Source organism: Panthera tigris, chromosome C1, assembly GCF_018350195.1.
Source record: "Panthera tigris isolate Pti1 chromosome C1, P.tigris_Pti1_mat1.1, whole genome shotgun sequence".
In the NCBI taxonomy this organism is placed as follows: domain Eukaryota; kingdom Metazoa; phylum Chordata; class Mammalia; order Carnivora; family Felidae; genus Panthera; species Panthera tigris.
In genome coordinates this window covers 55,957,483-55,980,774 of record NC_056667.1, presented here as the reverse complement: position 1 = coordinate 55,980,774, position 23,292 = coordinate 55,957,483, and the positions used below count along the sequence as shown (strand labels likewise).

Sequence of the window (23,292 nt, the reverse complement as noted above, 5' to 3'; positions counted from 1 at the left end):
AGAAAAGGAAACGTGAGAGGCGGGGTAGGGGGAACCCACTTAACAACAACATCAACCCCCAAACGACACCAGCCCCAGGCGGGACAGGCTGCCAGACAGACCGGGGTCGGGACGCCAGCACCCTCCGGAGCTCGGAGCCCCGCACAGGCGGGCAACGGGGAGAGGAAGAGAGAGAGGGAGGGAGGGAGGGAGGAAGCGCGAGAGGGAGGGAGGAAGAAAGGGAGGGAGGCAGGCAGCGTCATGTGATCCGCTTCCCTGCTCCTTTAAGCGTCCACAGGCGGCGGAGCGGCCACAATCACAGCTCCGGGCATTGGGGGAGCCCGAGCCGGCTGCGCCGGGGGAATCCGTGCGGGCGCCGTGCGTCCCGGTCCCATCCTCGCCGCGCTCCCGCACCCCTGAAGTTTTGCAGCGCCCAGAAAGGAGGCGAGGGAGGAGGGAGCCTGAGAGGAGAGGGGGCAAATAGCACACCCTAAAACATTTATTTCAAGGAGGAAAGAAAAAGGGGGGCGCAAAAATGGCTGGGGCAATTATAGAAAACATGAGCACCAAGAAGCTGTGCATTGTTGGTGGGATTCTGCTCGTGTTCCAAATCATCGCCTTTCTGGTGGGAGGCTTGATTGGTAAGTGCGAGAGCTGCAAACTTTTCCCCCTTTCTCTCTTTTCGGGCCCCTTCCCTCTTTGCCTCTCGGGCTACTTGTTACAGTATCACTGCCTTGCTTCTATGATCTAATTAGTCCGGCTATTGTGCTTAAGAAAGCAGAGCTCCATGGGGCTCCGTGGGGCACAATCCAGTCTAGTGGCTAAGAGAAAAGGAGGGGAAAAAGTTTTGGCCTAGTTTCAGTATCCACTTGAAAGGAAGGAGGGGGGTGGCGGGGGTGGGAATCTTAAGCATGGCGACGGATCGCGCGAGGAAGCGCTGGGTTACAAAGTTGATTGCTGCTCCCCCCGCTTTTTCCCGCGTTCCCCCCTTTTCCTCTCCGTTCCCTCCCAATCAGCTCCCGGAGGGCAACGTAATCGACTTTATTGGGAACAACAGAAGAGTCAGGGAACTGCGCCCGGCGCTAACCCGGAGTCCTGCTACAGGGCTGTGATCGTTGCCTGTGTAAACCCATTTGGTCGTCTCAGCTAGGGGGTGAGAGTTTGCGTTTTGGGGTCCCAGCCTTCGCGCCCGCTGCTTCCTCACCGCACCCCCCCACCCCCACCCCCCGCCGCGGCCGCGGACGGGTCTGCGAGGTGGGCCCGGAGGCGAGATGCCGTGGGGTGCGGTGGGAGAAAGTCCTTGGCTGGCGCTGCGGGAAGTTGGAGAGGTCGGAAGGGAAAAGCGTATCCGTAAGGTGTTGCTCTTGGCCTCCTGCCCTCTCGCGAATCTCCCCTCCCCCACTTCTCAGAGCCCGCAGAGCTGGGGATTCTGAAGCCCCCAGTCCTCCCAGGGCGCCTAGCAGAGCGCCTCCCGCCTCCCGCCCCCGCCGCGGCTCCCCGCAGGTGACAGCTCTCCGGCCCCCGGCGACGGCGCCTCCCCTGGCGAGCGCGGCCCGGACCTCTGGGAGCCAAACAGGCTTCCGAGTGAAGAAGATGGTCTCACGGATCTTCCACTCGGAAAAACTCCCTCTTGGCTGTCTCTCCTTCTTCATCCATCCTCCAGCCTCGCCGCACACTCGCGTCCCCTTCCCCCTTGGGATTTAGGACATCCCGGTACAAACTTCAGTGCCAACTTTGCAACGGGCGCGGATGGGGTGGTTTTGCTTTCTTCGCGGACCTGCGAAACTTTGCGGAGTGGAGAGTCCGCGGAGGGGCTTTCTCCGCCCGTCCCTTTGCGAGAGTCAGCGCCGCGCGGGCGCCGTCGTCGGCGTGGTGGTGAGAGCCGCACAGGCTTGGGCACCTCGAGCCCTGTGTGTGCCGTTTTGTCTCCAGACTCGGGTTTGATGCGAACAAATTAAAGGGAGTCTGGTTCTGTAAATCACTGTAACATCCAAGCTAATTGTTTTAAACAAAGGAGAGTGGGTGAAGCTTCACCGAGGCAGAAATTTCTGGAGGAGATCATGCCTTTCTCTCTGCGTATGTATCCACAAAGCAGAAAGGGGTTCGGAGTTTTACAAGCCCATATTCTCAATTTGGGCCAAACAGCTTAATCTTTTTGTTCCTGGAACCCTCACCTCTCAAACACATACACGCGCGCGCGCACACACACAACGGGGTTTGGCTTTCCTGTTAAGAGCTCCTGTTTGGCTACGTACAATCTCCATGTTTCCCTGTATTGGATTTTTCGAGGCTCTTAATACATTCTCTGCTGGGAGCTGAAGGCAGCCTTCCCTGTGCCCTCACAGTGATTATGCAGCGGTTACAATTACACCTCTTGTCTCCCTTGATGAGCAGTTGCAGTTAGATGCCATTGGATCTTGTGTGATTTCAGTGGCAGACCATAATTAAAATTTCTTGCACCTTGTGCTTTCAGAATTAAATTGGCCTATTATCCCTGTCTGACCTTCATCCTCTTTGAGGTTTTTGCACAAGCAGCGAACCATTACACATAGTTCCCCGGTGTTTGTTGGTGTGGGTTTCTTTTTCTTTTCCTAAGAAGCTGATCTCCTAGCCTCGAAGAGCCCATTATCCACTGTTGTGGGTTTCTTAGGGCGCTTCCGGAACTAGTATAATTTCTGGGATCTTAGTACTGTGGAGCAAAGGTGCAAAGACACTGGTGAGTGGCTGCTGGACATTAACGTTGCTGTAGGATCAGAACAGTTTTATATTCAAAGGGGTTTGCCTAGAGTAAGTGGTGCCAGGAGTTGTTTTGCCCAGAGAATTTGGTTGGTGACCATACTCGATAATCATCGCAAAAAGTTAGTGATAGGTCCTAACTCCAACTAGATTCTTCTCAATAGGTAAACTGTTGCAGTTCCAATTTCCTTGGAAAAGAAAAAAACATCTATAACACTTCTTGGGGGGGAGTTGTGTAAGTTTACTCCTTAGCTCCCCTCCTTCCTCAGTTGCCAAGACGATGTCCCCTGCTCTGGCCATAGTAGACTGCAAAGATCAGATTCAGTTCACCTTAAACACTAAATAGTGACTTAGCCTTTGTCTCAACTGTTTAGACAGTATGTTTGTTTGTTTGTTTGTTTGTTTTTGCTGTTAAACAAATCAAGGAACTTGGGTACACTACAAGACCCCCAAATGGGAAATAAATATCAACAAAAGGTAAGTGCAGTGTTTTCCCACCAGACTTCCCTAAAATGAAAAGCAGGTGAAACCGAGCAAAGCCTGGAACTTCAACAAAGTGGCAAGTGGAATCAGTAGTTGAAGCAGTTTGTAGGCTGGAAAGTTGAAGTAAAGTTCAGAAACCTCTTCTCCGCTCTTCTCAGTGAGAAGAGAACTCCACTGATAAGTAGGAAGTCAGGGGTGTGTGTGTGTGTGTGTGTGTGTGTGTGTGTGTGTGTGTGACTTCACTTCTTTTTAATGCGTCTGCAGAGGCTAATTGAGAAAGTGATATAAACATAATTTACATTTCTTTTTGATCATTGTTGGTTCCCATGAAAGGAAACATGGCAACCTAGAAAGGGGAGGCTCTGAATGGCAAAGTTCCTGATTATAAAAGTACTCCATACACGTATATACAAAACAAAAACAACCATCCATTCCCCCCCCCCAACCAAACAGTCATGATAAACCATGCACCCCAAAGTGACCAAATCAGTTAACCAACAAGTTTCATTTTCTTCATTGGTAGATCAATGAGTTCAGTCTCTAGTTACAAAATTGTACAAATGTTTCAATACTTGGAGAATTTTTATATGCTGTTTTTACACTGGCATTTGGTTGCAGCCTTCTAGAATTGGTGGGGGAAATTTCGACATCAGATAAAAAGCAAATAGGAGGGATTGGGTTTTGGTTTAGCCAGCTTACACACTTCCCTACCCCAATGGCCTTTCGAGAACCAAGTTTTTGTTTTGTTTCCTGCTTGTTTTGTTTGTTAGTTTTTCTTGTGCCAGTGTCTATATACTGCAAACCTTTAATGGTATTTTGTAAAAAGGCTCTAGAACACAATATCTTATAAGGTGGAATTTGGGGTATTTAAAATTTCGCTGAATTATGCCATGCTTTTATAAAAACTTTGAACCAGTATAAAATGATGCATCTTAATTGTTTTCTTATGTGTTGAGAAGGTTTCTTAAGTAGCTAGCTTCTTTAGAATTTAGAATGTATTTAAAAACTTAAGAACCCCTAAAGGAAAAGAAAATATTTTTAAAGATGTAGCCTAATCTTTATCCTCCTTGAAAATAAGCCTGCAGAAAATGCAAAAAATAATTTCCCTTTGATTTCATGTTTGGTGAATTTAGTTCATGGAGAGGCAGCTGCAGGGGTGGTGGAAGGGGGGAAGGGAAGGAGAACCATGTGCCTTGAAACAAGAGTGCAGCCTACTAAAAATTGTGAACTTGAATCCCTGGCCCATTATGTGCAATTTGCTCAGCTTCAAATTAGTCATGTCTGGGGGATATAATGGTTGAAAAAAGCAGGTCACTGTTCCCACCTGTTCTAAAACTGTTAAGAGTATGAAGATCAGAACTGAATGAATAAAAAATGATTGCATTGTTTTAAGCATAGCATAAATGAGAATATTCCAAACTTAAACTCCAAAGAAGTATCAACAAATTGCCAATATTGTATCTTCAGGGAGAATTGCTTTCTTTGAAAAGCTTACCATACCAGTAGTCTTTTTTGTTTTGTTTTTTAATGCTGAGAATGTTATGTGTACATATAAGCATATATAATCACTTAATTTTTACATGGACTTCTCTACTGCTTTTCAGTGATATAACCCATATTATTGTGCTATTACTATTTAAATGGGAACTATTGATAATCTTGTTTGTGATCCATTCTTGTGAATTTTTGTTTCTGTTATTATTTGGAAGTTCAAGGATTTTAAGAAATAAAATTACGCAGAATTAATGTAAAGGCTAGGCGGAGCATGTAAAGGTTTGCTTCCCAGTACATTAGGTTTTAAGCTTGTGGTATTTATTATATTTTAGCATATTTTAATAATGTGATGCCAGTAACCCTGCAGTGTTTGGGTGTCTGGTGAAAATCTCAAAAAGAACTAATCACTTGGCTTTTGGTTGATGTTAGCCCACATTACTTTCTGTATTTGATTCTCCTTTTTTATTTTGTAAAATTTCGTATCTGACTGAACCATGTCATTTTTTTTTCTTTGTTAAACTACCCGAGTGTCTAATGTGGTTTGTAGGAGTACTGTGCAATCTCAAAAATTCTTCTTGTAAAAGGTGGGAAATTTTTTATAGCTGATATTACATTACTTTACTTTTAAACTTAACTACCTACTTGGTTATTACAACAAAATCATGCTTGTTCTAACAATCTCAAACCAAGCTTTCATCTAATCCTTCCATAGAGCCTGTCTGGCCTTCTTTTGGTACTTTCCCTTTTTCTTATTCAAAGTGAGAAACATTTCCTTGACATAATCATGCAGAGTATGGCTTTGTAAGGTTTTCAAATCTCCTGCCTGGAACTCAGATCTAGACTCAAAGCCTTTCCTAGCTAGTTGACATTTCGCAATAATTTGGCATTAAAAAAAATTTTTTTTAATCCATATAGACTGAGGAAAGAATCTTACCTTATCTTCCTCATAAAGGTGTTTCTATGGAGATTTGGAATTTGAGATTGTATGAAAGTTCTTAGGTAGAGTTCATACCTAACATGTAAAATATTGATTTGAGCCTGCTGTGTGCCCAGGATAGGGCTGCAGTGCTGATTGGGGGTTAGGAAAGAGGGAACTTGAAGTCTGAGTAACCTAGGAGAGCTAGAGGTAGAAGAGAGCCCTTCTTAATCCAAGTCCACCAGCAAAGGATTTCCTGTGATGACGTTTGTAGCATCAAGATAATTCTCACTTACTGGGAATCTGAGAACACATGAAATGAGAAACACTGTTAATTATACTATCAAATAATTTTATTAATATTTCATCTTGAAATAAATTTATTACTAAAATAATTTAACAGATGTTCAACATTAGTTAAGGTCTGGCACACAGTGCACATTTATCTAATTTAATCCATGCAAAGCCTTGCCAGATTGGTGGTGGTGTACCTATTTTACATGTAAGTAATTTGGGATTACCTAGCTAGCCAGGGTCAAAGTTCTGAATGGGCTCCAGAGGATCTGACATCAGAGCCACAGTCCTCCACCATCAGGTTATCCTGCCCCCACCTCTCAAAGCCTTGACTTTTAAGATTGAATAAATGTGGTTTAAAGCCAGAAAGATGATGAGTAACATTACAAATGCAACTGCTGTCTCATTTTAATCATTAGGTAACGTAGCAAATGGAAAAAAATCAAATATGGTGAATGAAATGGAGTTCAGCTTTACATAACTGCCTGGCCAAGGCTATGGGAGGACACCTTTGGAGAAGTCTGCCTATGCCCATCTGACCAATTTCTTACAGGTTCTAACTAGTTCCTATAATTGTGTGAATCATCCATTTGGCTGAGCAGCCAAGTTCATTATCCATAAAAGCGTTTGAGTTCTGCCACTTTAAGGAAGATTAGTCGATTTTATTTTCTCAGGTTAGTGGTTTTAACATAGTTATGTAGTTATATATGTCTGGACTTTTCCAAAGGAAGCAGAGAGAAGGAAATCAGCTGTGGTTGGAGAGGATTTTCGAGGGTGTGGATTGGCAGTGATGGTCAAGCAGTTGAAAGAAGAGCCTTTTACTCAGAGTTGAAAATTCTGTTCCCCAAAGGATAATTTCTGTTTGTGTACACACCCATGCATAATAATGAGAGCATTTCAAACTAGAGGTTTCCATGCTGACACCATGAATAGGTACATTTTGTTCTTTGGGAAAACTGCTGATAGACTTTGTCTATTCAAAGATTTACTGCTCTCAATTTTGATAGAGGCTGTAACAGATGAAAAGAGACGGGAACATCAAGACGTGAAATGATCATGTCTGTTTCATTTATGTCTTGTGTCTTCTCTGGGGTGTTGTGATGGTAGCCTAATAGAATACACGGATGTGCCAGAGGTGGACATTTCTGAGAGAACGTGTCTGGATAGGGAGGGGGATGGGAGTGGAGAGGAACTTGAGGTGCTGGCATTTTCAAACTGATGATGAAATGTTTTGCAATTACCATTCTCATAATAGGGCTAATCTAAAAGGATTGCTAAATAGCAGAAAAGAGCAACTCATGTTTTAGAACACAAAAATTCTTAGGCTCACCTTTTCACCTTTTACTGCTACCTCTTTTCCCCGCTTCCCCCATGTTCTACCTCTAATTAAATTTTATATGGGAGCAAAAGTAATAATCAGATTGTCATCAGACCAGTAGTGAGGGATTTGGTTTATTATGATTTGTTGCTTTTTGAGGATTTATTGGGTGGCAGTGGAAAAAGTATTTTACTTGTATTGATTCGTTTAATGATCATAGCAACCTAGAGAAGCAGATGCTTTCTCCAGTTTTCAGATAGATTAGATGCTCATTTAAGGAACTTTTCAGAGGTGACAGAGGTAGTAAAGTAGAGGGCAGGCACTCAAGTGCATGATCTTTGACTGAATTCTAAAAGATATTGTAAGTCTAATGCCACTCTCCTATTGTACCTTTTTTTTTGTTTAATTTTTTTTTTAACGTTTATTTATTTTTGAGACAGAGAGAGACAGAGCATGAACGGGGGAGGGTCAGAGAGAGTGGGAGACACAGGATCCAGGCTCTGAGCTGTCAGCACAGAGCCCGACGCGGGGCTTGAACTCACGGACCGTGAGATCGTGACCTGAGCCGAAGTCGGACGCTTAACCGACAGAGCCACCCAGGCGCCCCTCTCCTATTGTACCTTTAATTCCTATAGGAAACAAGGTGCGGAGTGTGATAAAATTGACTCTACACAGGTTTAATAGAAGATGGAAGCTTAGTTTCCCCTTTTTCTGTTTCTGCCTCTTTCCAAAACCACATACTCCCGTCACTGCACGGGTACTAATAATCATTGTCTTGGTTACTTCCTAAACAGATGATCCTGATTTTGAATACAGCAGCCACTGTAAATGTTGACCAGTGCTTGCAGGCCATGCTGGGGGCGGGGGTGAGGGTGCAGGCCTGAGAAAATAACACCTCAGCTCCCTCCAAAGAGAAATTATTACACATAGCAAAGAGGAACTGAAAATTGTTACTGAAAATGTGTCACAATAACCAACCTCCTGAACCAACCTTCCAACCGGAAGGCTGCCTGGACTTAGCATACAGAATAGATCCTGAATATAGCTATTGACTACAGGTGAGGGGAAGGAAGATGGGGGTAGAATATGAACTCAGGAAAGAAAAACTAAGGCCTTTATAGACATACAAGGCCATCTCTTTGGGACACAGCTTGTATTTGGATTTCCAAAACCTTTTTCCGATACCACCCACTTCCCGCATACTGAGCTAGTGTTTCTGTCTCCTCTGACTTTTAAAGTCCTGGGCCTCCAAGGGCAATTTTATGCTCCCTCTTTTTCCTTCCTACTCCATTCTGTTAACATTTCCAGGTAAAGAGGTGTTCTTTCTTCACTAGCCCCTAGGAATTATAGGGCCTTCTTAAACTTCTGGTTAATTCCCTGGGTTAACTCAGCAGCTTTATCCACAAATACACGTTTCCAAGAAAGCAGAGGTAATTGAAAGAAGATGCCAAGTTATTACATTTGTTTTGGCAAAGTGTTATGATTTTTCATTAGAAAGAAGGTAATGGATCTGTAAATGGCTGGCTCAGTTTCTTTGCAAACCCCAGATTAATAAGGCTAAGCTCTTGAGAACTGGTTGGGGGGGGCAACTAAACTGCTGCTTTAGCCCTGGCTGAGCCCCTCCCAAAGAGAGACCTCCTGATTTTAAGGCAGTATCACACGGTGGAGAGAAACCTGACTGGAACTGCAGAACCCACCTGTGGTCTCAATGATCTCAAGTCACAAAAGCCCCTTGGCATCTCCCTCCTCAACCGTGATGTGCTTTGACTCGAGGTCTGTTCATTACTTTTACTTTACTTTATACACAGTTTAAAAAAATATTTAAGTAATCTGTACTCCCAACTGGAAATGTGGGTCTCATACAAACAACCCCAAGATGAAGAGTTGCATGGTCCACCCACTGAGCCAGCCAGCTGTCCCTGCCTTTTTTTTTTCTTTAAGTTTATTTGTTTTGGGAGAGAAAGAGAGAGAGCACTAGAGGGTCAGAAAGAGAGGGAGTGAGAGAGAATCCCAAGCAGGTTCTGCATCACCAGCGCAGAGCCTGACGCAGGGCCTGAACTCACAAACCATGTCATAACCTGAGCCAGGATCAGGAGTCAGATGCTTAACCAACTGAGCCATCCAGGTGCCCCTGGTTTATACACAATTTTAGTAGAGATTTAGTAAGCCATTTTCTAAGTGCACAACAGTTGGCACGATTTGTTACCAAAATTCACTGGTAGCAGAGAGATGCAGGAGTGTAGTAGGTAGCATCAGGACAAAGGAAGAACGCCCAGGATTCTGGGACCCTGGGATACAGGCGAGGCATTCCATACCTCAGTAGCCCCCCTTGGTGGCATCGTTACTTTATAAGCTGATATGATAATTGGTTCTGCTCTAAAGCTGTGTGCTCTTATTACTTGCCATGAGTGCCACTTGTTGGGTCCACTTTATCTGTATATATTGATGTATATTTGGCCTGAATGGAAGCTGTGGGACTTTTGCTATTAAATTTTAAAAAGGGTCTTGGAGACCATCTTGTCCTACCTCCTTGGAAGAGGAATCAGAGTCCCAGGAAAAGGAAGGGACTCGGTCTATACAGTTGGAGGCTGAGCCATGGCTTGGACTCAGATTCAAATGCTCATCAGCACTGTGCTTCTGAGTTTCAGCGTGAAGATCATTGGAAGGCCATAGAGCTAATGAGCAGAAAATTCCCACCTTGTGGTTCTTACAGTTCTATTGACTTTTCTGTTACTCGAAAATAAAACAGCAATAACTTTAACGTCTTCTCCCTCTTAGTCCCTCCCTCTTAATATCTGTATACTTAATATTCTTAGCAATAGAATTACATGTAGCGTTATGCTGTTCTTTTGTTTTTTAATTTTTTTTAACGTTTATTTTCTTTATTTTCAGAGAGAGAGAGTTATAGGGTGCGAGTAGGAGAGGCAGGGAGAGAGGGAGAGAATCCCAAGCAGGCTCCACAACAACGCAGAACCCAACATGGGGCTCTAAGTCAGATCATGACTGGAGCCAAAACCGAGTCAGATGCTTCACTGACTGCTACTCGGGCGACCCAGTGTTACGCTGTTGTGTGTGAATTTTTAAGAACACCACAGAATTTAAAACAACTAAATTCCTTCCTTGCTTGCTGAGTATGCTACATGCCCTAACTCTTACTTGAAAAATGTTGTACATTTGAAACATAAATTAAAAACAAAACAAAACGGGGGTGCCTGGGTGGCTCAGTGGGTTAAGCCTCTGGCTCTTGATCAGTTCAAGATCTCATGGTTCATGAGTTCCAGCCCGGTCTGGCTCTGTGCTGACAGCAAGAAAATTGCTTGTGATTCTCTCTCTCCCTGTTTCTCTGCCCCTCCCCTGCGCACACTCTCTCTCTCTCTCTCTCTCTCTCTCTCTCTCTCTCTTTCTCTCAAAATAAAGTAAACAAACTTAAAAAAAACAACAACAATAAAACAAAAGACAACAACAACCCAAGACTATGGCCTTTACTAATCCAATCAAAGTACTGTCCTTGTGTTTAGTTTTAAGACTTAATCAATCTGAGGCTCCCTTGTCTAAAGTCTGTGACTAACTTTTGTGCTTTCAGGGAATGTTTGTGGCAGGTGTAATTCTGAAGTTGTAGTGAGTTTGGGGGAAGTGACATGCCCTATGTTTTTGGTCTTTTTGCATACAAAAGAGAACAAAATTGTTCATTCTTCATCTCTGCCACCTCTTGACTCTGAAGGTAATTGCAAGCAGAAAATTCAAATTGGGAAAATAGGGTTGAGAGCCCCATGATGTTATAATTGCCATCCATATTTTCGTGATTCTAGGGGTACAAGGGTTATATTGTAAATTCTTACTCCTGCCTTTTTGTTGAAAGTAAGCAGAATCACAAAGCACTGTGTGTTTTCTGCATCCTCTGCGTTAGTGGGAATGAATATGGACTTTTTAATTGAGGTGTATTTAACCTACATCATATTAGTTTCAGGTGTAACATAATGGTTCAATATTTGTATGCCCTGTGAAATAACCACAATAAGTCTGGTTACCACACAAAGTTACAAAATAGTTTTGTCTTGTGATGAGAACTTTAAAAAAAAATTTTTTTTTGAGAGAGAGAGAGAGAGAGCATCAATGTGAATAGAAGGAGGGGCAGAGAGAGGGGGAGAGAAAGTATCCCAAGCAGGCTCCATATCATCAGCACACAGCCTGATGTGGGGCTCAAACCCATGAACCATGAGATGATGACCAGAGCCAAAGTCAAGAGTTGGACACTTAACCAGCTGAGCCACCCAGGTGCCCCAGTGATGAGAACTTTTAAAATTTACTCTTTTAGCAACTTTCAAATATGCAATACAATATGATTGACGGTAGTCACCATGCTGCACACTAATTACATCCCCATGCTTCATTTTAGAACTGGGAGTTTGTACCACTTGAACTTTTTCATCAGTTTTGCCTAGCCCCTATCGCCTTCCCCTCTGGTAACTACCAATCTATTCTCTGTGTCTGTTAGTTCTGTTTTGTTTGTTCATTGGTTTTGGAATTTAGATGCCATGTGTATGTATAAATGAAATCATACGGTATTTGTCTTTGTCTGACGTATTTTACTTAGCATAATACATTCAAGATCCACCTGTGTTGTTGCAAATGGCAAGACCTCACTCTTTTTTATGGCTCAGCAGTATTCCATTGTGTATATACACCACACCTTTTTATCCATTCATCTATCAGTGGACACTTAGAATGTTTCCATATCTTGACTATTGTAAATAATGCTGCAATGATTATGGGGGTGAATATATTTTTTTGAATTAGTGTTTTCATTTTCTTTGGATAAATACTCAGAAGTGGAATTACTGGATCATATGGTCATTTAATTTTTAATAGTTTGAGGAACGTTCATAGGTTTTCCACTGTTTTACAGAGTGGCTGCCCTAACTTACATTGTAACAGTGCACAAGGGTTCTCTTTATTCCACATCTTTGCCAGCGCTTGTTATTTCTTGTCTTTTTGATACTAGCCATTCTAACAGGTGTGCAGTGATATCTCACTGTGGTTTTGATTTGCACCTCTGTGATGATTAGTTATGTTGAACATCTTTTCATGTGTCTGTTAGCCATCTGTATGTCTTCTTTAGAAAAGTGCCTATTCAAATGGTTCTCTGCTCATTTTAAAATCAGATTGTTTTGTGTGTGTATCTGTGTAAGTGTGTGTGTGTGTTGTTGCTGATGTTGTTGAGTTGTATGAGTTCTGGGGTTATTTTAAGATTTTTTTTTTTTAAGTAGGCGCCATTCCCTGCATGGAACCGAATGTGGGGCTCGAACTGACAACTCTGAGATCAAGAGTCACATGCTCTACTGACTAAGTTAGGTGCCCTGAGTTCTTCGTGTATTTTGGATATTAACCTCTTTTTGGATATATGTTTTGCAAATAATTCAGTAGATTTCCTTTTCATTTTGTTGATGGTTTCCTTTGCTGCACAGAAGCTTTTTAGTTTGATGTAGCTCCACTTGTTTATTTTTGCTTTTGTTGCCCTTGCCTTTGAAGTCAGATCCAAAAAATCATTGCCAAGATCAATGTCAAGGAGCTTACCAACTATATTTTCTTCTAAGAGTTTTATGGTTTCAGGTTGTACATTCAAGTCTTTAATCCATCTTGAGTTTATTTTTGTGCGTGGTGTAGGATAGTAATCTAATTTCATTCCTTTGCACGTGGCTGTCCAGTTTTCCCATTTACTGAAGAGACCGTCCTTTCCCCATTGTATATTCTTGCTTCAAATCTTAACTTTTATGTCTCTGTTTAACATGCTTGCCTTTAGGTGATCACAACCAAAAAGTTGGATTCCACATTTTATTAAATCCAGCCCTTTCTCAAGGCAAATCATGCCTTTTTGAGGCCCTGTTCTTTTTCATTCTGGGTTCTTATAGATTTTATCTGCTCTCATTTAGGTTGTAACTCGCCCGAGAACGGAATGCCTTAAATGTGGAAAAGACACGGCCCCACATTCCTTTCTTTTCTCTGTTCTGTTGAGCTAGTTCTGGCTTGTGTAAAATGGGCTCCAACTTTAGCCCCAGCTTGCCTGGGCCCAGGGAAGTTGTAGATAAGAATTTTACTGAGGGTTTGAAAAGACTGTGCCATGGGCCTCGCTGTCATTTATAGAACACACCTCTATAAGCTTGGAAGGAATCAGCTTCTTCAGAAGTGGGGGTGGTGTGGGGCGTGGCTGTGACTGGCAACCCTGGGACCTTAGACATCCTTTGAGTCACTCTTTCTCTTCATTTTACAAAGTTTGCAGAGAGCTGGTGTTAAATCCCTGGCACCATTCTTGCAACATGCCCAAACAGAAGAGAGTTTTGCGCTCTGAGAACATGATATTTCTGGATAATAGTTGATGAAAGAGAAAGAAACAGGATAATTTGTAGACACAAGATTTTTCAACTAAAAGGACACTTAAGGTCACCTTTCAATTGGCATGTTTCTTTTTTTCTAGGTGTCAGAAGAATCCCTCCCTTCCCCCTCCTCCCTACCTCACCCACCTGTTAAAAAAGGGAAAGAAAGAAAATATAGTTTGGGAGAAGGATCAGCAGTATGTGTGGGATTTGAACAAAATCTTCATGAGTATATATTTGAGACAATACTTTTTCCTGGGGGACTTGGGTTAGGTACAGATACCAGCTCCATCCAGGGAAGTCCTCTGTCTCATTGTAGAGTAAGTCTCCTGGCTAAGCAGAAATGCTGCAATAATTTTGAAAATTTCCTTTGAGGACTTGGGCTTCTTATGGCATTTCTAGGAAACACTATAAACAACATGGTGTTGGTTCCAGGTTTTCCTTATGCTGTTTCTGTTTTTGATAAATGTACTGATCCTTCCATTCAAAGTGATCAGATTTCTAACTGATGGCCTGCCTGTAGTTTTATGTTTAATCAATGGGTGTGATCTGGTTTATTATCAAACTTGCTTTGTAACTTGGACAAGCCATTTATATGCTGTGAGCCTCAATTTCCTCATCTAAAGGACACCAGGCTAGCTCAATCAGTAGAGTGTGTAACTCTTGATCTCAGGATAGTGTGTGTAAGTCCCACACTGGGTGTAGAGCTTACTTAAATAAATAAATAAAACTTTCCCCTTCATAGAAAGGTTGTAGGGTTTAATGAGAGAACATAAGTTACCTATATATATGTGTTGGATCAATCCATATATGTTAACTATTTCCCTTATTTACAAGTTGTCACTAATTAACTTCTCAAGATTCTCTTTCTTTCTTTTTCTCTCTCTCTTCTTTCTTTCTTTCTTTCTTTCTTTCTTTCTTTCTTTCTTTCTTTCTTTCTTTCTTTCTTTCTTGTCATCCTCTGTCTGGTTAGGATCATAGCAGGTCATTTCTGCTTCTTAGTGGATTATATAAAATTAAAACCCAGCAACCCTGCTTGATAGCCTATTAGGCACAATGCATGCTGCCCAACAATTTAAGAAGCATGTCATTTACCCATTTGGTGAATTAGAGCGATTAACTTTTGATCCAGTTAGTGATAGTTTTCACCAAGGTTTAATTTGAATCTTAAATTTTGCTTTTAAAATGCTGGATGAGTTTTCACGACTCTTTACAGCATGGATAAGCCCAGGTAGCAAGACTTTTAAATGGATATTACTCAATACATGGAAGAGATCTGGATTCCATCCATGCTTGCTGCAAAGTGAATCCCAGTTGTTCTGTTTTAAATTATAAAATTGAAGTCGTTATCCGTTGGGAATTTTTTTTGCTTCTAGATATAACGTAAATGACAAAGACCTTTGAAAGTCAAGCTTCGAGGAAAAAAAAATGATTCTTTTTCTTATAAAATATTAACTACTTCTGACACATTAGCTAGAATTATAATGCTATTTCGTAAGAAATTATGAACAAAAAGTAAAGATAAAAATATAACCTCTGTAAGACTGTAAGCTGCATGAGAGCAAGGAATATCTAATTTGCTTCCCTTCATCTTTTTTTTCAAAGTTTATTTATTTTGAGAAGAGAAAGAGAGCATGCCGGGGAGGGGCAGAGAAAGAAGGGGAGAGAGAAGCTTAAGCAGGCTCTGCGCTGTCAGCCCAGATTCCGAAATGGGGCTTGATCTCATGAACTGTGAGGTCATGACCTGAGCTGATATCAAGAGTCGGACGCTTACCTGACTAAGCCACCCAAGTGCCCCTGCTTATTTTTCTCTTGACTGGTTACAACAGGGTAGTGCAATATAGGTGACCAGAAAAACTTCTAGAAGAAAGAAAGAAATGCCTTGCCTTTGGACTTACTGCAGAAGTAGCTAAAATGCTCCAACTTTAAGGTCTGCCCTAAGACTTTAACATTATAGTCCAAACTACTCTCTTATAATTTAAATGAGAGAAAGGTTTCTTATTATTCACTTGAACTTAAAAGATGGTGCCACCTTCATGGTTTGTATGCTTCCATTTATAAAAGTGTATAATTTTTGGAGTTCTGGAAAGGGACCTTCACCTATTATATTGTGGAAACTAAGGCCTAGAGAAGTCACAGTGACACAATAAGCTTTGAATGAAATGTCCTGACCACTAGTGGAGTGTTTCATTGCCCTAGCCTGTGGTTACACTGATTACTATTATGTCTAATCTATGTATTTGGTCTTTACTTGGCCATAAGGGTAGAAAATTGACTGTGACTGCTTGCCCTTACTGGTTGATAAAGTTTGCTGGGAGGAAGGGAACACACACTACTATCTGTATTTCCAGACTTTGAATATTCAAATGAGAATACTGAATGATAGTGGCAGTTTTGCATTTTATTGTCTTTAAGAAGTAAATGTGTTTCTTCTGCTCCATGAGGGCTGGTTTTTAGGGGCTTCTTTCAGAAGACCATGTAGTTTGTTTTATTTTTTATAAATTTTTAAAGACGGGAAATTCATCTTTCAGAGCTTTCCTCCTAAGAATTTTGTAGAAGTAGGGGCGCCTGGGTGGCTCAGTCGGTTAAGCGTCGGAATTCAGCTCAGGTCATGATCTCAAAGTCCTCAAGTTCGAGCCCTGCGTCAGGCTCTGTGCTGACAGCTCCTGGAGCCTGCTTCAGATTCTGTGTCTCTCTCTCTCTCCCTGCCCCTCCCTTGCTCATGCTCTGTCTCTCTCTGTCTCAAAAACAAATAAAAACATTAAAAAAAAAAATTTGCAGGTGTTACTTGCGCCTCTTCGTAGAGATCAGTAATATATTTATTATGTCGGCTTTTCTAACTGACTGCCCTTGACAAAAAAGCCTAATACATTCCAGTAACCACCTCTGCGGGCCATTGTGTTTGGCTGGCGGACTCGTGTGTGGGAATGAATTCCTCCACAAGGTCCTCCAGGCTCCTGAAGGGTACTGAGCCGCCCTGAGCTGAATGTGTGCCTGCGGGCAAAGAGGAACTGAGCCTGTTGACTGGCTAGTGGAGCAGGTGAAGATGGGAAGAGAGATTTAGGGAGCAGATGTAAACTGAGAGGGAAGGAAGCAAAAGCCAAGGAGAAAGCCACGCGGAAGCCGGACTTGGACTTCTCTTAGAGGAGGGAGTATTGCGAGGGGAGGCTGTGCAGAGCAGCATCGAGTAAGGGGGGGAGGGAGGCGGTGGCTTTGGGAGAATGTTAGGGGCTTGAAAGAAAGGCGGCCAGGAGTGCCTCCTCAGCTGGTCATGATGTCATCCTGTACTCCCTCTAAAATAATGATACTTTTTTTTTTTCTATGGCCCCATCCAGGACTGTAAAGACTGGGTAAAACCCCACTGGCAACCGGAGTTTACTATTCTAAACATAAGAAAGAACTGGGGTTGGGAGCACTGGATGCATATCTCAGCTCTTCCACATGCTGCCTCTGTGGCCCTGAGGAAATTACTGCCTCTTAGAGCCTAAGTTTCCTTGTCTCTCAAATTGGTAAAATGGGAGCAGTAATGCTCACCTCTTGACGTTTCTGAGAGTTAAATGACACAATAAGTGAAAAGATGAAATGAGATAAGAAAGTGAAAAGTGCCCGGCACATGGTAGACCCTTACCATGTGCTAGGTACTGTTTATGCTAGGTACTCTTTTACTATCGATGTTATTCTTTTAACCCAGGAGGGAGTTTCTGTTGTTGAATCACCCATGGTCCTTTGGGAGGCTCGCATAGAAGGTTTTCTGCCTGCTCCGAACTTGGCCATCCTGGTTCAGAGAGATGTAGATGCTTCTAGAGTCAGGTTTATGTTGTGTGTGTACATTTAAAATGTACATGTGCTTTTGTTATCTCCCAATTTATTTATGTTTTTGAACAAGAATACAATGATGTGAAAGGTATTAAAAACAAAGAAAAAAAACCTCCTGACATCCATCATTTTAATACAGTTCCATGCTAATTTTTTATTCTTTCACTTCCTGTGACTGAACATCGCCAATTTTATATAAAAAAGTATAAAAGCCTACTTAGCAGAGGCTGAAAAGTTTATTGTTTACATCTCCACCAATTGTATGTTTACTTTGGAAATGCAGCAGTCAGCTCCTCCTCTCCTCCTTCTAAACTTTCCTCTGATACTTAACTCAAGATTGCTTGTTGAACCATTGAACCATGGGAAATTCATTTTCAAAATCTGCTTAATTGCTGTGAGACTTTTAATTTGTTCTGGATGATGGTGCTAATGTCTGGGAACTGGGACTGAAGCCCTCCGAAGTTGTTAATTCAATCAGCCGCTGCGCCCTTGCCATGCCTAATGAAGGGGGGGGGGGCATCCAGATCCTTCTCACAAAGAGGTTGGGTCCCTCCTGACCACCTTGTCAAAGATGAATAAGAGAGGCCCCACAGTTAGGTCGAACACTTGGGGCAAATTACCAGGGTGTCAGTCCACATTATCCAAAGCCCTGGGTTGTACTTCCCCAAATAATTATTAAGTAGGTTTTATGTAGGACCCCAGAGTTTTAAGGCATGGATGGGTTCCATGTGCATGTTGCTCACACCTGCTAATCTTCAAAATTCTTTAATGACTGCAATTCTGATTTGGCTCTGTCTATAATCTGTAAGATCATAAACATCTCCCCCAGACTATTGATATTCCCGTTAACCACTGAAGTTTTCCGTGGCGAGACTGGTGAAAGCTTGCTCTGTCCTCATGATAAATTAGCTTGTTTATTCCTCTTCTGCTTATTTCTATCCTGCTGTTGATTAGTGTAATGAAGCAGAAGTCCATTGTGTATGTTCATTGGGTAGCGATCCTCTGGCACCAAAGGGGGTAATTGAGTAGAAAGGCAGAATGCTGTTGGTGCATGGGAGAAGTTAACACCACATGAGGTCACCAGGCTTCAAGCTTTAATCAATGTGGACACAATGCAATTGAGATTTTGAAAAGGGTTTGTTTATAGTGTGAGAGTAAGGGTCAGTAGTTAATTTGAAATGCTGTAGGTGTGTTTTCCTTGAACCAAGAAGGTACAGAGCATGTGTCATAGAGGATTGTAAATATCCTCAAGGGAGGGATGTAATTGCGGTAGAGGTTTAAAAAGAAGGGCATTTAAGAACTTCAGTGCACTTATTATTGATCCATCCATGCTTTATTTAAAACTTTTACCGTTCTTCAAAATGGGAAAGAGACTGTAGAAGAAACACTATGTACGTCTCTAGTACAGAGGCACAGCGCTACCAAGAAACAAGTTTTTTTTGTTTTTGTTTTAAAGCAGTGATTTCCTTTGGGACGATATTTGGAGCGCTATAACATATTGCTAGTATTAGTACTGTGTGCTAATTCTAAAAGAATTCTCACTCTCAGAAGTTTACATCTTCTGGGATTTTTAATTGCTGTGGCTTGAATGAGATAGTACGAAAACCATTAACCCCTGTACTTGTTCATGCTGCTGCCCTTTTCCATTGCAGGCTCCCATCGATACCAGGCAAGCCTGTCTGCTTCTTGGATTATCTTTGGCATTTCTCTCCATTATTTCATTACCTCAGTTTCAACAGTTAGAAACACCATAGTTTTGTGATCACTCTGGGCGATCTGAAAGTAGAGAAGGCCCTGTCCTTCTGTTGCAGGGAGACTTTGCAGGCCAACATCTGTTTTTCACAGATGACTATGGGAAAAGAACATAAAGTCGGTGGTAGAGCCAGAGGCTTGACATGGACTCTCAGGTGTTTTGCTGAATATATGTCAAATGTAGGTGATGAATTTATACTCTTACAACCTCACATTTGGATGGTGCTTTTATCCGTCTTCAAAGCACTTGCATAGACATCATCTCACTTGACCTTACCAGTGGTACTCCAAGATAGGCTGCTGGTTCACCAGGGATAGTCACATTTTAAAGTTATGGAAACTTAGAGGGAGAATAGCTGTGTTTGTGGTGAGTTTTGTTTGAGAAAGTTTGACTTGGTGAGATTTGTTTGTGGTGGAATTACTCTGGGGATTTGAAGTTTAATTGCTATTGCTATTATTTCTATATGAAGTTTAATTGTCATAGAAGTCACCGTATATTAGCCAAGCATTGCTTTTTGAGGTGTCGCCAAGAAAAATCAACGCCATCAGTGGTCCATCTTCTTCACCTTACCTGGTGTAACAGTTGCTCCCATAAACAACTATTAAACAAATATAGAAGGAATCTCTGTTTGAAGGAACAACAAATTTCAGCCTACTCAGAGTATTCAGATGTTTTGATCTTTTTCCTTGGCATAATCAGGGTCAACCCTGTGGTAAATCTTAAGAAGGAGGTACGGAGTGCCTAGATGAGAGTGAAACTAATTTACGAGGTTTAACTAGTGAATGGTGCTATGGTGTGGTCATTCACTGCATTAACACTTCTGTCTGCCTTCCTCCCTTATTTATGTCCTGCTAGTAAATATGCAGCAAAAGGCCATTTTTGATGTTGCTTTGATATCTGTTGGAATGGATGTACCATAATGAAGTTACCCAATTTCCTATTGGTGGACACAGATGGTATTTCCAGTGTGGGGACTGTATATTAGCAATACTGGCGAAGACTTCCTTGTAGTTAAATTCTTATTCATACCCTTAATTATTTCCTTAGAAACTTCACTTCTGTGAATTTATCTTAGGTCAAAAGGCATGGTCATTTTTTAAAATGTTTATTTATTTATTTTTGAGAGAGAGAGCGAGAGAGAGACCGCACAAGCAGGGGAGGGGCAGAGAGAGAGAGAGAGAGAGAGAGAGAGAGTGAGAGTGAGAGAGAGAGGGAATCCAAATCAGGCTCCAGGCTCTGAGCTGTCAGCACAGAGCCCAATGCGGGGCTCAAAACCACGAACTGTGAGATCATGACCTGAGCCGAAGTGAGACATTTAACTTACTGAGCCATCCAGGCACCCCAGAAGGCATGCTTATTTTTAAAGATTTTGATTGAGACTGCCAACTTGCCTTTCACAGATCAGTGATAATCACCGTATCACCCATTAGTCAAATCTGGAAGTGTCCATCTCCCTGCATCTTAGCCAGTACTGGGCATTGTTTTTATTTAGAAAAAAATTCTAATGTGCCAAGAATGTCTTTTAATTTATGTGTCTTTGAGTATTGGTAAGGATGAATCTCTTTTCTTATGCTTTCTGGCTATTCTTTTGTGACCTGCCTGGTTACTTCCTTCATTTATTTCTATCCCTGTAATATAACTTCTTAGAGATTAGAGAAGGAAGGAAGACTTATTGGGGAGGATGGTTCAGCCTACTTCTGTTGATGGAAGGACCCTGAGTTTCCTTGTTGCACTCATTCCTCTCCACACTGCATCTGTGGTTGAAAAGAATCTTCATCTTATAAACTTCACAGGTGAAGTTTCACTCTGATCTAGGCACTCCGTACCTCCTTCTTAAGATTTACCACAGGGTTGACCTTGATTATGCCAAGGAAAAAGATCAGTTAACCAAGCCATAATGAACACGTGGCTCAAGTTAGTCTATTCACAGTGGATTCTGAAGCTTGTTGGATGCCACAGAGAGATGTCTTCTCTTTTTCCTACTGAACTTCAATCCAGATAATATGAGCCTAGAACTGTTGGGAGTCCTTCTAATGAAGCCTGAGAATGAAGCTAATAAAATATAAGGTAGAATTCAGTGACTGTAGAGAAGTAAGATCTGTTCACATAATTTGATTTCTCAAAACAACCACTATCTAAAGACTATTCTATCTCTGGACATTTTCAGCTTCAGCTTGCTAATTGATTAATTTAATTTTTGCTAAAGCAACTTTGAGCAAGATTTCCATTTCTCTTACAGCCAAAAGACTCCAGACTGATGTACTTTCTGTGTCTTGGTTTAAAGATAGGTTGATGGAAACTATTACTATATTGCATAAGGTGTATCTTGAGAGTTTGCTCATGTTTCATGGAATAAGTCTTCTGTAACAATAAAAAATAAAATCAGGTATGGAACCAACCTTTGTGAGGCATAGCTCGTCCAACCAGAGTGGTAGAGGAAATGGTGTGTGTGTGTGTGTGTGTGTGTGTGTGTGTGTGTATTGTACCACTGTTGGAGCATCAAGTGGCTGGTGAAGATCATTAGTGACACTTCCTGGAACTTGGCCAGGCTGTTGGCTTTGAAGTGAAGCTCATTGCAACACATGCTCCTGCTGAGCTGGATGTCTGTGTGAAATGGATGGCAACAGGATGTCCCAGCAGATAAAATGAGGTTCTTGAAGGCATAGGAAAAGCTTTAATGACTGCCCAAGCAGAGCAGTATTTCTGGGGATGGTTGGGAAACTTGAGTAGATGTTACAATGGCTTGAGGTTTCTTTAGGACATCCCAGAGTCTGTGAAGCAGAACAAAGAATGAGCCAGCATGTTACTGTAGTCCCTGAACTGGTTTAGTGATGGGCTAACAGAAGGAAGTGCACACGTGGCTCTTGCCTTCGAGCAACATAAATTTGATTGGAGAGACAGGATCAATAACATTAGACAGTTTGTCGTTAAGGTCAAAGTTGGGTGAAATAGAGTGTGTTCTAAGCATTTTTTAGATCAGATAAAAAGGTTTGTTTTTTGTTTTTGTTTTTTTTTGAAGAACTAGAGAGTTTGACCTGGGCCTTTGAAGTCTGGGTGGTCATTTGAAACAACTTTATGTGCATAATCCACAACAAGACTCACCTCGTTTAAGGCACTAAATTAAAAATGAGCTTAATAGAAAAAGGTATGAACAGAGTATCAAGAGATCTAACTCTGGCTTCTTTTGCCTCCATAGACTTATCACTCAATCCCCATGCTTCTTCTTACCTTTATTATTTGCTAATTGGACATGGTAATGCTTTCCCTTGGCAAATAGAAACATGTCTTTATAAAGCCAAATATGTTGGCCTTTCCACCCGTTTCTTTCCTTTTTATTAGAAAATCCTCAGTAAATCCTCAGAATCTTTAGGGTACCTACAGATTAGAAATTTGTTTAGATGGTGATTAAGGTCTATTTTAGTGCTTTGCTGAATTCTGAGGAATGTAAGGAGGCACAAAACATGATAATCTGTTCATCTGTGGTGTTATGGAAAGAAATCACTGGATGTGAAATGAACGAGTCTGGGAATTGACCACTCGCCAGCTGTGAGACAAGGTTTGCTTTTAGGATCCCATCTGTAACCAACCATAGATCTGTGGGATCCATGACAGTGATGTATAAGAAGATGAAGATGGTACTTATCTTTTGTAATGCACCAAAAACAAAGTGGCAGTGTTTTAGTTGATTTAAGTATGCAGGACATATATCTAAGAATATTGTTAGTAAAACAGAACAGCATATTACAAAAAGAAATATTAATTGAACATTTACTGTATGCCCGGAATATGCAAAGTGTTTTATACACGTGATCTCAACTACTGAGGTGGCTGAGTTGGAACAAGAATCTTTGTCTCACTTTTGTTTTTATGTTTAAAGATCTTAGAGACCGGAGGATCCTTAAAGCAGTGTTTTGGACTTCCTTAACTTGTTAATTGTATTAAAAAAAGAACCCAAAACCTTTATTCTAAAAGCAATGGAGTTTGGGGGATAAAACCTGGAGGTGGTTGTAAATTGACCAGAAGGTTTACAAATACCCATAAGGACAGGCATTATGTTAGACATTGTGGGCAGGTCCATTCACCAGGGCCTTCCGTCGGTATTTTCCTTTGTGAACTCTTTTGCTGAATGTCC

General features: G+C 41.7%; 1 protein-coding gene across 2 annotated transcripts in view; it reads left to right on the top strand.

The window, feature by feature from the left end:
• Nucleotides 1-260: 260 nt before the first annotated feature.
• The window catches only part of WLS (Wnt ligand secretion mediator), a 100,570-nt gene continuing 77,538 nt past the window's right edge, over nucleotides 261-23,292 (top strand). Inside the window, exon 1 of one of the 2 annotated variants that reach the window (XM_042997550.1) lies at nucleotides 261-620. In XM_042997550.1, the coding sequence (XP_042853484.1) occupies nucleotides 515-620 (106 nt within the window). In that variant the 5' untranslated portion in view covers nucleotides 261-514. The remainder of the gene's footprint in view (nucleotides 621-23,292) is intronic. The other variant, XM_007089812.3, reaches the window with a different exon arrangement.